General features: G+C 39.1%; 2 protein-coding genes across 2 annotated transcripts in view; both read left to right on the top strand.

Moving 5' to 3' along the window:
• MICU2 (mitochondrial calcium uptake 2) overlaps positions 1–17,414 on the top strand; it is a 186,467-nt gene that overhangs the window by 84,289 nt on the left and 84,764 nt on the right. The window contains exon 2 of the mRNA XM_007495212.3: positions 12,879–13,023. Within this exon, the coding sequence (XP_007495274.2) occupies positions 12,879–13,023 (145 nt within the window). The remainder of the gene's footprint in view (positions 1–12,878; positions 13,024–17,414) is intronic.
• LOC100022406 (purine nucleoside phosphorylase-like) lies at positions 14,928–16,337 on the top strand. Its single transcript, XM_056794673.1, has one exon. It carries the CDS (start codon positions 15,029–15,031, stop codon positions 15,899–15,901), a length of 873 nt encoding a protein of 290 aa, XP_056650651.1. The 5' UTR covers positions 14,928–15,028; the 3' UTR covers positions 15,902–16,337.

The raw sequence follows: 17,414 nt of genomic DNA, 5'->3' as shown, positions 1-17,414 counted from the left end.
GGCTTGGTACTCCATCTCTAAAAGGTTCACCATCACTGCCCTAGTACAATAATAAGAAGTAAAGAAAGAGAAAAGAGATAGATTAATAATACTTTGATTGAAGCCACATTGGGCTCACTCCTAAGCTCAATGTAAGCCCTTGTCTCATATCCCTCTCTAATACCTCATTTAGTGACTTCATCAAATCCCATGAATTCAGTTATCTCTAAGCATATAGTCACTAAGCAGAAAATTCTCAGATCATGGGCTAGGTTATAAAAGACTTTAAATCCCAAACAAAAATCTTTGTTTTTGAACCCAAACATAATACAGAATCATTGGAATTTAAGAGTGATGACATAGTCACAACTGTGTTTCAGGAAAAATCGTTTTGACAGCTGAATAGAGACTTGAGACTTGGATCAGGAAAATCAATTAGAAAGCCGTTGCAGTTGAACTGACAAAACATGATAAGGTCCTAATGGTGACTGTTTAAGTAGAGAGAAGGTATTTATAAGAGATGTTGTAAGGTAGAAATATCAAGATGTAGAAACAAATTGGATTTGTGGAATGAGTACAAAAGAGGAATCAAGGATACCAAGTGTCTTTTTGATGGTAAAAAGGAAGTTTAAAAGAGGAGAAGGTTGGAGGGAAAGATAAATAGTTCCATATTGCACATGTTGATTTTGGGATATCTATAGGGCATCTACTTTGAAACTAGTTGATGATATGAAATGAGCTTAAGGCTAGATATACAGATCTGGGAATCACTATGAGGCCTAATTATCACCAGACAAGATAGAAGAGAGGGAGAAGAGAAGATGACACAGGATAGATTATTGGGGAATCCACATGGTTAGTGAGTATGCCCTAGATAAAGGTCCAGCAAAGTAACCTGAGGAGTGGTCAGACAAGTAGGAGGATAACCAGGAAAGAGCAACATGATATAAACCTAGAGAAGACAGGATAGAATGCGTACATTTTAAACCCTATTTTCTCTTCTAAAGGTTAATTAAGGACTATTCTAATCCCATAGTCCAGTAATTTCTGCATGATGCCAATATTCACCTAGGCTTTCTAAAGACCAAGTGCCAAATTTTACTATTAAAGTCACCAAGCAAGTTCACCTAATAGCCCAGTTAGTTTTCTGTGACCAAAGTCAAACACTTTTTGACCACAGATTTGAATCTAAAGAATTAGAACAGGGATAAAGTCTGATATGAATACTAGAAATCAAGCTCTTAAACACAAAATAGGGAAAGTATGGATATTGCATTTATTTAATAAAGATCTGGGTATTAAGTGGCTTGAAAACTTAATATGATCTTTTTTTAAAATCTGTATATGACCCCCTCTTGAGTGTTCACCATACATTTTGAAGGCATAATTAGTATCATGCGACATGCCAAGCATGATACTAAGAATTATAATGCGTAATTATTGCCTTTCAGGATTTTAAAGCCTGGTAGAGAAGATGACAGACAAGTAGTCCTTGATTTTTCACTACACTGTATTTCTGAAAAACTTGTCATAAAATGAGTAGCAGTAAAGTACATTGTATTTTCTTATGGGACCATTGAATAATTGAAAGTTAATTCATATTAAGCTTTTTCCCCCTAGACTCTCCTTTTGTTCCCATCTATCTGTAACCTTTCCTCCTGTGAGAGTCACTCTCCACAAGTTTACCACTCAATTCAGTTAGTTGCCTGTCAATGGCTGTTACCTACTGGCCTCCAGAACATTCTCTTTTTTTAAATTTTATTTTCATATTAAGGCTTCAATCTACTTAATAATACTAACATTTGTGGGGACTTCCGGTCAAGATGGCAGCTTAGAAGCAGCAAAAGTTCAGACCTCTGAAAACCCTTCCTTACCGATCACAAACTGAATGCTCCTAGGGGACTGAAATTCAAACTTAACAACAGGACAGAGCCAGGGAACCCTCCTTCTGGATTCAAATCAAAAGGTACGCCCCCCAAAAGCCAGAATACTAGATCACTCGGATCTAAGGGGAAGGCAAAAGAAAGGTCCCAGGACCCCTCCCCCCCCCCCAACCCAGAGCTCTGAGCCCACAGCAGCAGCAGGAACCTCAGGGTCGGCAAAAAGGGCCTCAGGGCCTGCTGTTCTGAAGGGCACACCTTGAAAGCAACCTGGGCCAGTCTCTGGGCATACAACACAGATGGCAGGGAAGCAGCCTTGGAGAGATGGGGGGAGCCTGTAACCCCCTGGCTGGGTCCTTCCATCGGAGTCTCACCGGAGGTTTTTGCCTTGGGGCACATCCAGACCAACCCAGCTGAACCTAATCCCATCAGGAGTTCTCAGAGCTCAGGAAGGCCAGGACCCCTCCCCCCTTAGCGTGCAGGGCCTTCTGAAAGGACAGGAACCTCAGGGCCTGAAAAGGTGTTGCCCTGAAGGGCGTACCTTGAAAGCTACCTGGGCCAGTCTCTGGGCATACAACACAGATGGCAGGGAAGCAGCCTGAGAGAGATGAGGGGAGCCTGTAGCCCCCTGGCTGGGTCCTTCCATCAGAGTCTCACCGGAGGTTTTTGCCTCGGGGCACATCCAAACCAACCCAGATGAACCCAATCCCATCAGGAACCCTAAGAGGTCAAGGAGACCAGGACCCGTCCTCCCTTAGAGTGCAAGGCCCTCTGAAAGGACAGGAACCTCAGGGCCAGCAAAGGCACTGAGGTACATTGCGGACAATGATGTGCCAGGCTCAGAGCGTGGAAGTAAGACAGCGGAGAAGCAACTGGAAGGAACTAAGAGCAGTAACACCCAAAACGCCTGCAGACAGGGGAGGGCAGACCCTGGGCTTCCCTGGGAAGACAGCTCAACTGCAGAGAATGGACAATTTTCCTGGGGATAAAGCCTCGAACCATCTGGCAGATACACTAAGAGCCAGTCCTCCTCACTCAGATTTCTAACTGGAAAGGGTAAGAAAAACCATAGAAGTACAGTACAGAAGTGCAAAAGCCTCCAAACACCCAGAAAAGCAAGAAGAAGGGGGTGACTTTGGACACATTTTATGGAGCAAAAATACAAAATACAGAGGAGATAGAAGAGAAAACACAAACAAATGCTCCAAAACCTTCCAAAGAAAATGGAAATTCTCCACAAACTCTTGAAGAATTTAAATCGGAAATTATCAAAAAGATGGAAGCCTTCTGGCAGAAAAAATGGGAAACAATGCAAAAGGAACTCAGCAATCTGAGAGACAAAAATATGCAAGTGCAGAAACAGCTCAAAGCCTCAAAAAACAGGTCAGACCAAACTGGAAAGGAAAACCAGTCTTTAAAGGTCAGAATCAGGCAACTAGAAGGAAATGATCTTGCAAAAGACCAAAAATTAATTAAGCAAACTCAAAAGGCTAAAGAATTAGAAGATAACATAAAATATCTCACCGACAAGGTGACAGAACTGGAAAACAGAGGAAGGAGAGACAATCTGAGAATCATTGGTCTATCAGTAAAGCCAGAAATAAATGGTAATCTTGATATCATACATGATATCATCAAAGAAAACTGCCCAGAGATTCTAGAACAAGGGCACAAAATATGCATTGAAAGAGTTCACAGAACACCCTCTACACTAAATCCCCAAAAGACAACTCACAGGAATGTAATTGCCAAATTCCAAAGCTTCCAAGCAAAAGAAAAAAACTTACAAGAAGCCAGAGAAAGACAATTTTGATATAAAGGAACACCAATCAGGGTCACACAGGACCTAGCAATTTCCACTCTGAACGACCATAAGGCATGGGACATGATATTCAGAAAAGCAAGAGAGCTGGGTCTTCAACCAAGAATCAGCTATCCATCAAAACTGATTATATACTTCTAGGGGAAAGTATGGGTATTCAACAAAATACAAGATTTCCAAGTGTTTGTAAAGAAAAGACCAGAACTCTGTGGAAAGTTTGACATCCAAACACAAAGAGCAAGAGAAACATGAAAAGGTAAATATGAAGGAAAGGGAAAATGAGAAAAATGTTATCTTTTTCTTTTATTCAAACTCTCTTCTATAAGGGCTATATTTATATCAATTTATATATATATATATGTATATTAATATGTGGGGAAAAGGTAATATGTAACTCAAAAATTGTATGCATCATTAGAGTAGTAAGAAAAATCACACATAGGGAAAGTTTGGGGCATCAGGATGATATGGAGAAAGGGGGAGATAGAAAGAAAAGGGGAGGGGGGAATCGTTGAAGGTACTAAGATATACTCCAAGAAATAGAAAAAAAAAAACAACTAAATAGAATAATCATTCTCACACAAAAATAACATTTTTCTCATTTTCCCTTTCCTTCATATTTACCTTTTCAGGTATTCCATGCTCTTTATTTTTCGATATCGAACTTTCCACAGAGATCTGGTCTTTGCTTTGCAAAAACTTGGAAATTTTCTATTTTGTTGAATGACCATACTTTCCCTGGGAAGTATACAGTCAGTTTTGATGGGTAGCTGATTCTTGGTTGAAGGCCCAGCTCTCTTGCCTTTCTGAAAATCATGTTCCATGCCTTACGGTCATTCAGAGTGAAACTTGCAAGGTCTTGTGTGACCCTGATTGGCATTCCGTTATATCTAAATTGTCTTTCTCTGGCTTCTTGTAAGATTTTTTCTTTTGCTTGAAAGCTTTGGAATTTGGCAATTACATTCCTGTGAGTTGTCTTTTGGGGATTTAGTGTAGAGGGTGTTCTATGAGCTCTTTCAGTGGCTGTATTGCCCCCTTGTTCTAGGATCTCTGGGCAATTTTCTTTGATTATCTCTTGTATTACGATGTCGAGTTTGCTGTTTACTTCTGGCTTTTCTGGTAGTCCAATTATTCTTAAATTGTTTTCCAAGTCTATGACCTTGTCGGTGAGATATTTTATGTTCTCTTTTAATTTCTTGGTCTTTTGGCTTTGCTTTATTAATTCTTGCTCGTTTTCTTCCAGTTGGCTGATTCTGACTTTTAAAGCCTGGTTTTCCTTTTCAGTTTGGTCAAACTGGTTTTGTAGATGCGTGAATTTCTTTTGCATTATTTCCCACTTTTCCTCCCAGAAGGCTTCCATCTTTTTTATCATTTCCAATTCAAATTCTTCATGGGTTTGTGGAGAGTTTCCGTTTCCTTTGGAAGGTTTTGGAGCATTTGCTTATGTTTCCTCTTCTATCTCCTCTGTATTTTGTATTTTTGCTCCATAAAATGTGTCCAAAGTCGCCCTCTTCTTCTTGTTTTTCTTGGAGTGTTGAGGCTTTTCTATGCTGTTTGCCATCTCTATCTGAGTGGGGAGGTTTAGCTTTTCTTATCTCTATCTGGTGTTCAGAGGCTTTAGCCCCAGGCAAACTGTCAGTTCGAGGGTGTTACTGCTCTCAGTTCCCTCCCGATGCTTCTTTGTTGCCTTATTCCCATGCTCTGAGCCTGGCTTTGCACTGTCCCCGAGGTATCTCAGAGCCTTTGTGGGCCAGAGAGGCCTGCACTCTGAGGGGGGAGGGGCCAAGGCTTCCCGGAGCTCTGAGGGCTCCTGATAGGATTAACTCCCCCTGGGTTGGATTGAGTGTGTCTTAAAGCAAGGACCTTCCCTGAGACTCGGATGGAAGGAACCAGCCAGGGGGCTACAGGCTCCCCTCTGTCTCTCTCTGTTTCCCTGCTGTCTGGGTGCCCCCGCGACTGGGTCAGGTTGTTTTCAGGGTGCGGCCTTCAGAATAGCCGGCCCTGGGGTCCTTTTGCTGGCTCTTAGGTTCCCGCTGCTGCCTCAGACTCAGCGCTCTGGCTTGGGGGAGATGGGTCCTAGGACCTTCCTTTTGCCTATCCCTTAGATCCGAGTGATCTCGGGTTCTGGCTTTTGCGTGGCCGTACCTTTTGATCCAGGTCCAGGTGCAGGAGGAGGGTTCCCTGGATCTATCCTGTTGTTTGTTTTGAATTTCAATGTCCTAGGAGCATACAGTTTGAGATCGGTAAGGAAGGAGTTTCCGGAGATTTGAACTTTAGCTCTCTCTAAACCGCCATCTTGACTGGAACTCCTGAAGTTTATTAATAATAACTAGAAGTAGAAGGGTTGTTCCTAAAAATAATAAATAATATGTATCTAAAACCATCAGCTAATATCATCTGCAATGGGGATAAACTAGATGCATTCCCAATAAGATCAGGAGTGAAACAAGGATGCCCATTATCACTTCTATTATTTGACATTGTACTAGAAACACTAGCAGTAGCAATTAGAGGAGAAAAAGAAATTGAAAGCATTAAAATAGGCAAGAAGGAGAGCAAGTTATCGCTCTTTGCGGATGACATGATGGTCTACTTAAAGAATCCTAGAGATTCAACCAAAAAGCTAATCGAAATAATCAACAACTTCAGCAAAGTTGCAGGATACAAAATAAACCCGCATAAGTCATCAGCATTTCTATATATTTCCAACACAGCTCAGCAGCAAGAACTAGAAAGAGAAATCCCATTCAAAATCACCTTAGACAAAATAAAATACTTAGGAATCTATCTCCCGAGAAAAACACAAGAACTATATGAACACACTCTCTATATGAAAACACACTCTCTATATGAAAAATACTATATGAAAACACTCTCCACACAACTAAAATTAGAGTTGAGCAATTGGAAAAACATTAACTGCTCATGGGTAGGACAAGCCAATATAATAAAAGTGAGCATCCTACCCAAACTTATTTATCTATTTAGTGCCATACCCATTGAACTTCCAAAAAAATTTTTTACTGATTTAGAAAAAACCATAACAAAGTTCATTTGGAAGAACAAAGGATCAGGGATATCCAGGGAAATAATGAAAAAAAAATACAAAGGAAGGGGTTCTTGCAGTCCCAGATCTCATACTATATTATAGAGCAGCGGTCATCAAAACAATTTGGTACTGGCTAAGAGACAGAAAGGAGGATCAGTGGAATAGACTTGGGGCAAGTGACCTCAGCAAGACAGTTTATGACAAACCCAAAGACTCCAGCTTTTGGGACAAAAATTCACTATTTGATAAAAACTGCTGGAAAATTGGAAGACAGTGTGGGAGAGATTAGGTTTCAATCAACACCTCACACCCTACACCAAGATAAATTCAAAATGGGTGAATGACTTGAACATAAAGAAGGAAACTATAAGTAAATTAGGCAAACACAGAATAGTATACATGTCAGACCTTTGGGAAGGGAAAGACTTTAAAACCAAGCAAGACTTAGAAAGAATAACAAAATGTAAAATAATTTTGACTACATCAAATTAAAAAGTTTTTGTACAAACAAAACCAATGTAACTAAAATCAGAAGGGAAGCAACAAATTGGGAAACAATCTTCATAAAAACCTCTGACAAAGATTTAATTACTCAAAGTTACAAAGAGCTAAATCAATTGTACAAAAAATCAAGCCATTCTCCAATTGATAAATGGGCAAGGGACATGGATAGGCAGTTCTCAGATAAAGAAATCAAAACTATTAATAAGCACATGAAGAAGTGTTCTAAATCTCTTATAATCAGAGAGATGGAAATCAAAACAACTCTGAGGTATCACCTCCCACCTAGTAGATTAGCTAACATGATAGCAAAGGAAAGTAACGAATGCTGGAGGGGATGTGGCAAAGTAGGGACATTAATTCATTGCTGGTGGAGTTGTGAACTGATCTAACCATTCTGGAGGGCAATTTGGAACTATGCCCAAAGGGCGATAAAAGAAGGTCTGCCCTTTGATCCAGCCATAGCACTGCTGATTCTGTATCCCAAAGAGATAATGGAGAAAAAGACTTGTACAAGAATATTCATAGCTGCACTCTTTGTGGTGGCCAAAAATTGGAAAACGAGGGGATGCCCATCAATTGGGGAATGGCTGAACAAATTGTGGTATATGTTGGTGATGGAATACTATTGTGCTAAAATGAATAATAAAGTGGAGGAATTCCATGGAGACTGGAACAACCTCCAGGAAGTGATGCAGAGCGAAAGGAGCAGAACCAGGAAAACATTGTACACAGAGACTGATACACTGTGGTACAATCGAACGTAATGGAATTCTCCATTAGTGTCAATGCAATGTCCCTGAACAATCTGCAGGGATCTAGGAGAAAAAACACTATCCACAAGGAGAGGACAAACTGTGGGAGTAAAAACACCAAGGAAAAGCAACTGCTTGACTACAGGGGTTGAGGGGACATGTCTGAGGAGAGACTCTAAATGAATACTCTAATGCAAATACCAAAAATATGGAAATGGGTTCAAATCAAGAACACATGTAATACCCAATGGAATCACATGTTGGCTATGGGAGAGGTGGGGATGGGTGGAGAGGAAAAGAAAATTATCTTTGTCTACAATGAATAATGTTTGGAAATGACCAAATAAAATAATGTTTAAAAAAAATAATACTAACATTTTTATTAGATAAATGCTACCTATCCATACTTTTCCTGTCTTGTATTTAAAAGCTTGAGCTCTGGAATTCATATGAGACTTTATGATTATTTTGCCTATCAGATATTTTTGAATCATGATTCTGTTATCTAATGTGTTACTGTGACAGAGGTTGGCACTAGAGAAAAAGTACCAAGCTGAAGAGTATGTGAAATTGATCACCTTGATGGGGAGGTGCCCGGGGAGTGGAATCCAGAGGAGGAGAAGACTCTGGCTGGGAAGCATGAGGGTCTCTTGACCTTGAGAAGATGAAGAGAGAAGTTAAGAAAAAGACTTTCTCTTGAGGGTTACCCATTTTTCCTGCTGGTGGCTGGAAATCTTTCCCCCCCCCCCCCACAATTGAAGAGAAACCTGAGCAGACTTTACCTCAGCTCCTATTTCCCAGGGGTGAATCAACCTGACTTTCTCTCAGGGGGCTCAGGCTGTCAAGGCCTGAGTTCCCCCCAAACTCGAGGAGGGAGGGGAAAGGGTTTAGATAGAGACAGGGACCCCCTTTTCCCACATTCCTTTTCCCATCCTTCCTGGCCCATTATTTCCTTTTGTATTACCTAATTGAGTTGACATTAAAAGTTATCTGTTCCCCAAGCTAAATGTGAGTGAACAGATCAAGGGGAAACCCTTTGGTCTCGAGTAGTAGAGAGGAGGAAAGAGAGGAGAACCCCTTTCTCAAAGCGGGGTTCAGGGGAGATAGCAGATGTAACGAGTTGACTCAGAGAGAGGAGAGAGGATTTGAAGACTTTCTCCCTTCTGCCTTCCCTTCTTAGCTAAAGTCACTCTCCCAGATTCACTCTTGTCCCTCTTGACATTCTAAGAAAGTCAAAACACATATATTATATATAGGTAATGTGTGTATGTAAATTATGTACATTATGTATTACCAAAAGGAATAAAAGTAGGGAAGTCACTAATAAATTGGGTGGGTGGTGGGTCAGGAAAGCTTCATGTAAAAGACAGCACTTACTGAGTTTTTAAAGAAACCCAAAATTCCAAGAAGTGAAAAGAGAGTGTATCTCAGTCTTAATGGCTTAGAAGACAATTGAAAAGATCTGAAGGCAGAAGACTTAGTCGTATGTGCAGAGAGCTGTAATGAGCCAGGTGCTAAGACTAGATTGCCAAGGTGCAAAGAGACCAACAACATGTGAAGTGGTGCACTTCATAAAGTGAATCTGGACACCCAGAAGTTCAAATTAATGGAACCAATATTTATTTATTACTGGCCAGGGCAAACCTTCATAATTAAAGCTGCTCCAGACTAAAGTTACAATGCAGTTTTTATAGAGTGCAAGACACAAAGCATACAATGTTCATTAGGAGACATAACCTTGATAGAGCAAGCAACCCTTATCATCTAGGAGCTATATTGGTTAGTGGCGTGGGGTACAGGACCTTCCATTGTATATCTTATCCTAGGGAGTTACATTCTCACGGATCCTAACTGTTACGTTGTTTTGGTTCTGAGCTGACTGACCTTCACAGGGAAGCTCAGTTTTGATTTCTACTTTCCCTAAGGAAAAACAGGTTTTCTGATCAATGACTTAGTTTACCTCACTTCACATGGAACCCTAGAATGGGAGTAAGAGCCCAAATTGTGCAGAGCTTTAAAAGCAGACTTTATATTTAATCCTCAACACAATAGGGAACCATTGAAGTTTGCTGAGCAGCAGGTTATCATCAGACTTGTACCTTAGAAAAATGTGTTTCCCTGCTTCAAACCTCTCCTCAGCAGAATTCTCCCATATAATAAAGAATTAGACACACTGAACCTATCTGACAGTGTTAGTCATATTTCACACTTGTATTCACCACTTTGCTCCTGGAAGGAGGAAAATATATTTATTTCATCATTGATTGTATAGAATAATGAAGGGTCATTTTGTTCTACAATGTTAATATTGTCTGTTGTATCTAGTTCAGGGAATATTGGAAGGTAGCTTTCTTCTTCCTCTTCCTTTTCAGTTTAACATCCTTTTTGGTTCAATTTACAAGGTTCCATGCAAATCAGTTCTCATCAACCCTTATTGGTACATCCCATCCCAGATTAGGAGCTCATTAGTCCTATAAATTAGGCTATGATCCTAAAATTTTAATTCTTTTTTCAAACACCATCTTTATAACTAGTTGGTTGCTTTTCAAATAATACCAACAATATTTTTGCAATAATACTTGCACAGGATTGTTGTGAGAAAAGAGCTTTATGAACATTAAAATTCTGTATAATTATAACCCATATTTACATAACTCTTATAAAAGACAGAGTCTGAGGTCGAATATAAACCTATGTCTCCTCTACTCTATCTCCAGTTTCCACTTTGTAATAACTGCCTATCTATTTAAATGTGAGTAGTTGTTACTGTAACAATTTGAGGTATTCAAATCTCTAGTCTTTGCGAAAAGCTCCTGGAATAGGTAACATTTAATAAATATTCTTCAATCATTCATTTACTTATTCATGACCACTTGTCAGGTATATTGTAAAGAGATTACTTGGTCAGGTGTAGAGTAGATGAGAAGACCTTTCAGGTTGCTTCCAATTCTAGGTTTCTGTAATTAAATCTCCTTTTTCTAATCTTTCCTGCTAACTTGTTCAAAAAAAATCCTATATGACTACTAAAACTTTAGCTGCCAAAAGACCTACAATTAAGTCATGTAGTTTAGTTCTCTTATTTTAAGAAAGCTAAGAGTGAGAGAGATTGTTACTTTTCCAAAATCACAAAGCTTATTAGTTTTAGAGCTTAATCTAAAACTTAGGTCTCCTGACTTTTAGTTCACTATTCCTTAAAGGTGTTGGCTCTTCAATACATGTATGCAGTTTTTAGTCTTTTGTTCTGCAATGGCAATTTAAATAGTCTAGCTGACATTCTTCTAGGGGCTTTAAAGTTTCATTCTAAAATGTTTAATTTTTTTTATAATCAGTCAGTTAAGAATTTACTGTATTTACAATATGCCAAGCATTGTGACTGGCTCAAAACATAGAAAAAAGCAAAAACGCAATCCCTACCATCAAGGAGCTCATTCAAATAAAGGGAAGAGCATGTAAATAATTATGTATATACAAGATATATAGCAAGTGGATAAAAGGTCATCTCAAGGAGAATGCACTAGCTGTTGATTTAATATCAGGAATCTATAGTGGGTTAGTTTTTTATGATACTGTGAATTTTTTCTATCAGTATTTTGCAGACTAGAAACAGAAACAGAGGGAAAAGTAATCCCAGGTTTAGGGATTAGTCAGAGGAAGAGACAGTTGAATGTATTTAGATAGCATTAAAATATTTATGACCATTTGGATGATTGCAAACTGAGTAGGGAGTGTATCCAGAGTTTGAGTGTATCCAGAAGTTCATGGAGAAAAGGTCATATAGCTTGGGTGAAATAGTCTCCCATTTCTATTTGAAGGAGTGAAGTTCATGGTGAGCATGAAAAACAAATACAGTTAAAAAGGGGAGGAGATATGGGTGAAATGACAATTTCACAGGTTATGGCTGGAGATTAGAAGCACTGGTTGTAAGACTCCAAAGGGAAAGAAATGCCATATTACAGTAATCTAGGGTGAGGCAGTGCTGATGAATGTGATCAGTTATGATAACATGATGAATCATGATGCCAAAAATGATAAGTATTGCTTACAGTATTATTTCTTTCCAACTTGCCTAGGAAAAATTTCATTCAAGTCATGGTACTTTTCGTGATATCAGTAGGGTCAAAATATATGAATCAAATATTTTAGGGATATAGACCATACTTTTCTAATTCTTGGCCTATAATAACAAATATTCTAATAATAATAATAAGTAGCATTTTATACTGCTCTAAAGTATGTAAAGCATTACATATTTATTAACTCATTTGGTCGTCACCACAACCCTAAGAGGTAGGCACTATTAGTGTCCCCATTTTACAGATGAGAAAACTGAACTGAGAAAACTGAATCTGAAAATGGTTAAGGGATCTGCCCAAAGTCCATCAGGTAGTAAATGTATGAGGCATGATTCAAACTCTTGTCTTGCTGACTCTATGTTCAGTGTTTTATTTCCTGGGCCAGCTAGATATCCCAATTAATATTTCTACTTCTTGCTACAAGATGTTGGCAGTTGGCTTACCGATTATTCATTCATTTGGGAAACAATTGCAAATATTAATTACCTGATATGTATAAGACAGTGTGCTAGATACTCGTGATACCATGACAAAAATTAAAGAATTTTAGCCCTAGAGGAGTTTCCCAAGGCAAAGCATTCCCTTACTTATGTTTGGAAAGCACAAGATGGATCATTCTTGATAGCAGATAAAAGTCATCCACTATGTGTACAGAAGGAAGTTTATTTAATACAATTTGATTTGTGGTTTGGGGCAATAGACCTAAATAGTATTGAAAATAGCCTTTTAAATGTTGATCCTTCTAGGATTACATGTTCTTGTTTTTACTTTAAGTACTAAAAGAAAGCATTTTAAAATCATTTCTTTCTTTTCTTTTAGAAAAATGACATTAATAATGAGGTGTCAGAAAAACTGTCCATTCGAAAGAAGCGCTTCATGCAATTTTCCTCACTGGAATATGAAGGAGAACATTATATGACACCCAGAGACTTCTTATATTCAATAATATTTGATCAAATAGAGCGTAAGTTGGGGTTTTTTTCTGATGGTTTATACGTATATAGAAACTTTAAAAAATGAAAAATGAAAAACCTTGACTAGGACATTAAGCTGTTCTTCATTTGAACTGATGTTGTTGGACTACCAAATGTCAGATACAGTGTAACTGGGGACAGGTAAGGTACATTACATTTTTCACTGGACATTGAACTCTGTAACTTCTGAAACTCTTTTCTGCAGTGACTTGTTGACAGCTGTGACAATAAGTTCTATGATGTTGATTGAAATCAGACCAGTTTGGTGGGTAGGGAGGGAGTAAGAGCTAAGAAGTTCCCACACAAGTAAGGGTCAGAACTGCAGTACAAACAAGCTAAAGTCAAGAATTAGATTGATCATTTGTGGAAATGAAAGATCCCAAGGAATTAGGTAGTGTCTAAAATGGAAGTAAGATCAAAATCAAGAATTATAAACAGGCCCTCAAAAGGTTAAAGTTCAAAATTTAGACTTCAGTTGTTCATTATCCAGAAAGTATGTTTATTTAACTCAGTCTGTGGTCCATGAACTTTTTTTTATGCCTGACTGAGCTGCCACCCCTTCTTCCCTCTGACACTGCCACTACCTGGATGAAAGCTCTTATCACTTCATGCCTGGGCTATTGCAATAGCCTGCCTCAAATCTCTCCCCACTCCATTCCCAACTCCACTCAGCTGTCAAATTGATCTTTCTCAATTGCGGATCTCACCATGTCACACACAGGTCTCTCCCAATCTCCCCATTCCCAGCAAAATCCAGCAACTCCCTATTTTCTCCAGGATCAAATATAAAATCCCGTTTAGCTTTTAAAGCCCTTGATAACCTGACTCTTCTCATCTTCTCAACACCTTATTCCCCTCCATGAATCCTCTAAAATACAATGACATTGGCCTCCTTGCTGTTCTTTACACAGATTGCTCCATCTCTAGAACCTAAACATTTTCATTAACTGTCCCCTATGTTTGTAACTCTTTCTCTTCTCATCTTTTCTTCCTCTCTTCTTTGAATTATTTCAGAACTCAACTAAAGGCTCCCCTTCTTACAAGAATCCTTTCCCAGACTTCTTTATTCTTAATGTCTTCCTTCTAGGATTAAATACAATTTATCCTAAATAACATAGGGCATCTCAAAAGTCATAGTGCAATTTTAAGCTATTAATACTTAAAAACTATTTAAACTTTAAATTTTACTAAGACTTTTGGGACACCCTGTATCTTGTTTGTATGTAGATATTTACATGTGATCTACAACACCCCCAAGTGCTGCCTGAACCAGATTAAAATATAACTGGGAAATATTTAACTAAGTAAATACAAATACATAGTTTTCTAGGTCCTTATATGGCCTGTAAAGATCTTTATATATGGTGTAGAATTCCTTGTCCCATACAATTGAGTTTTCATCAGGTCTTAGAAACATCCCAGGAATGGGATCAGGAAAAAGGTATGACCCTAGAGTTGAAGATTAGCATAACAGGTAAGGATGAAATCAAGAAGCAAGAGAATTTCAAAAGCTAGGACAGCATAGCATTGAGATGATTGGACCTTAATTGGCTGGATGACATAGGAGGAATAAAACAATGTGTTGCTTGGTAATCCTGGGGGGAAAGTCAGAAAAATATGTGAAATAAAAAAATTTAATTATGTACTAAATCTGTGCCATTTTCCTAAGCAGCATAAAGTCTTGTAGCAGTTCATCCAGTCTCATTTATTCCTGTCCTAAACACTAGTGTGAATCATTACATTGTTTTGCACCAAACATTAGCTCCGACATCAATCTTTTCTGTTGTTCTTGCTTGTAACAAGTTGTGTTCATGTCTGAGCAATGCTTCTCTTTGTTTCACTAACACTATTTAGTTATTAATAATGGCTCTATAATACAAGAGTAATGAGGCTGGTAGCTCTGATAAGACTAAGAAAAGTTGATTCGGAGCTTAGTGGAGCGGAGCCGAGGAGAGTAGGCAGAAGCCGAGTGGAGCAGGACACCACGAGGGAGCCATGGAGAATGAGTACAAGTATGAGGATTATAAGAAAACAGCTGAGTGGCTTTTATCCCTCACTGAACATCGGCCCCAAATAGCAGTGATCTGCGGTTCTGGATTGGGGGGGTTGGCAAATAAAGTGACCCAATTGCAGGCCTTTGACTACAGTGAGATACCCAACTTCCCTCAGAGCACAGTACCAGGTCATGAAGGGCGATTGGTATTTGGATACTTAAATGACAAATGCTGTGTGATTATGCAGGGTCGATTCCACATGTATGAAGGCTATGCACTCTCGAAGGTGGCATTCCCTGTGCGGGTTTTCCAACTTATGAATGTGCATACGTTAATTGTCACCAATGCTGCTGGTGGACTGAACCCCGAATATGAAGTTGGGGATATTATGCTGATCCGAGATCATATCAACTTGGCAGGTCTCAGTGGCCAAAATCCACTCAGAGGACCCAATGATAGAAGATTTGGAGAAAGGTTTCCTCCCATGTCTGATGCTTATGATCGAATTTTGAGAGAGAAGGCCCATGGTATATGGAAAAAAATGGATCAACAACGACCACTTCATGAAGGAACATACGTTATGGTGGGAGGCCCCAGCTTTGAAACCATTGCAGAGTGTCGGTTTCTGCAGAAAATAGGGGCTGATGCTGTGGGCATGAGCACGGTGCCAGAAGTGATAGTGGCTAGACATTGTGGCCTTCGGGTCTTTGGATTCTCCCTCATTACAAACAAATCAATCTTGGACTACGAAACCCATGAGACTGCCAATCATGAAGAAGTACTGATGGCTGGGCAGGAGGCCGCCAAGAAGTTGGAAGAATTTGTCTGTATTCTTGTGAAAAACATTCATCCACCATCCGAAAAGACTTTTTGACCTTTCCTTCCCTGCTGCCTACTTTTCATTCCAGATAGTGACCACTTCTAATCCTTGCTGAGCCACTTAGCTCCCTGATAGAAGAACTGGGTATTTCATCTCCTTGGAATATCTACTCATCCTATTAGACCTCCCCCTCCCCCCAATGTTATCTAATTCTCTTTCTTATTCCTTTGGTCCCTTCCCTCTAAAGCTGGATCATTCCATTGTAATTCCTAACCCACAGACCACATTCTTCATTCCACCTCTAGTGGATGTGAGGATTAAGCCCACATTGCACTAAAGCTGCTGCTAATAATTTGAAAGGACTACTATTCTTAATATTCCCTGGGGCATATTCTCTGCAATGCTATGACTTCTGAGACTTTGGTCCCAGACCAGTGTGTTTTACAAATAGTACTATGCAGGAATAAAAAGATAGCCAGAAAAAAAAAAAGACTAAGAAAAGTTGTAAAGTGCCTCCGTAGGATTTTACGAGAAATAATTATTACATAATGAGGTTCACTATTCTGTACAATTTTCAACTTTGATGAAGGGTCTTAGAAAATACTAAGGACTAGATTTTTGTGTAAAAGGGAAGTGCCGTTCCCTGGTCCTACTATAGTTACAGTTTAATAGGTAATGAGACAGGTAACTTGAACTTCCTAGAAAATATGAGACCTTCAATTAATGCTTCAATTCATGAGTTTTTTTCCACATTTATATACATCCAATATTTGATTACTGAGGGTAGGAGAAAGACATAATTTGTATTAACCAAACCACATTAAATCAACATACTGCTAATTATATACCAGTTGTAATGGGAAAAAAGGGGTTAATTTATAAAAAAGGTTGGACTAGATTATTTAAGAATAGGGTCACTAGGAATTTATATTAATTCCAAAGAGATTTATTTATAATTTATTTATAAAATATAGAAAGAGTGAAATAAGAAAATCAGAGAGAGGATAGGGTAAGATATCTAGCCTAAGCACTACATAATTTACTACCGGCCCCTGGCTCAACCTGGGCAGGGAGATTTAGTCCTTAGCTGGCCTCAGCCCTTGTAGCTGAGGACCTGGGGATACAGGGAGCCCCTCTAGAGGATAGGTCTCTCCTGAGGCTAGTCTCTTCAGAAAAATCCATCAGTTAAGAGTCAGCTTTTCACTCACCTTGTGTCAGTCCAAAGGAAGAGACTTTAAGGACAGTCTCACCAGGAATAGGGTCTCAGGTTCAATCAGAAGATTTTTCTTCAGCCTCCACTCCAAATAGAACTCCAAGTAAAACTGACTCAGGAAGTTGTAACTCCCTTTTAAAGACACTTTCTTTTGCACCACTTCCTGTGCCTTCCCCTAATTTTAAGTCTACCAATCACAGTTGAAACTTTGCTTTAAGACTGCCCTAGGGCAGTTAGTTTAATTCTGATTCGTCACCAACTGTTGCACATGTGGGTCACAGACCTCCCCCACTCAAGTGTGAATGAAGTGTTTACACCTTTGGTGATTAAATCTAAAAATGGGTAGATCTCCTT

The sequence above is a fragment of the Monodelphis domestica genome, chromosome 4 (genome assembly GCF_027887165.1).
Source record: "Monodelphis domestica isolate mMonDom1 chromosome 4, mMonDom1.pri, whole genome shotgun sequence".
Classification (NCBI taxonomy): Eukaryota; Metazoa; Chordata; class Mammalia; order Didelphimorphia; family Didelphidae; genus Monodelphis; species Monodelphis domestica.
The sequence above is the reverse complement of the archived record's forward strand: the minus strand, read 5'-3'. Positions and strand labels throughout refer to the sequence as shown.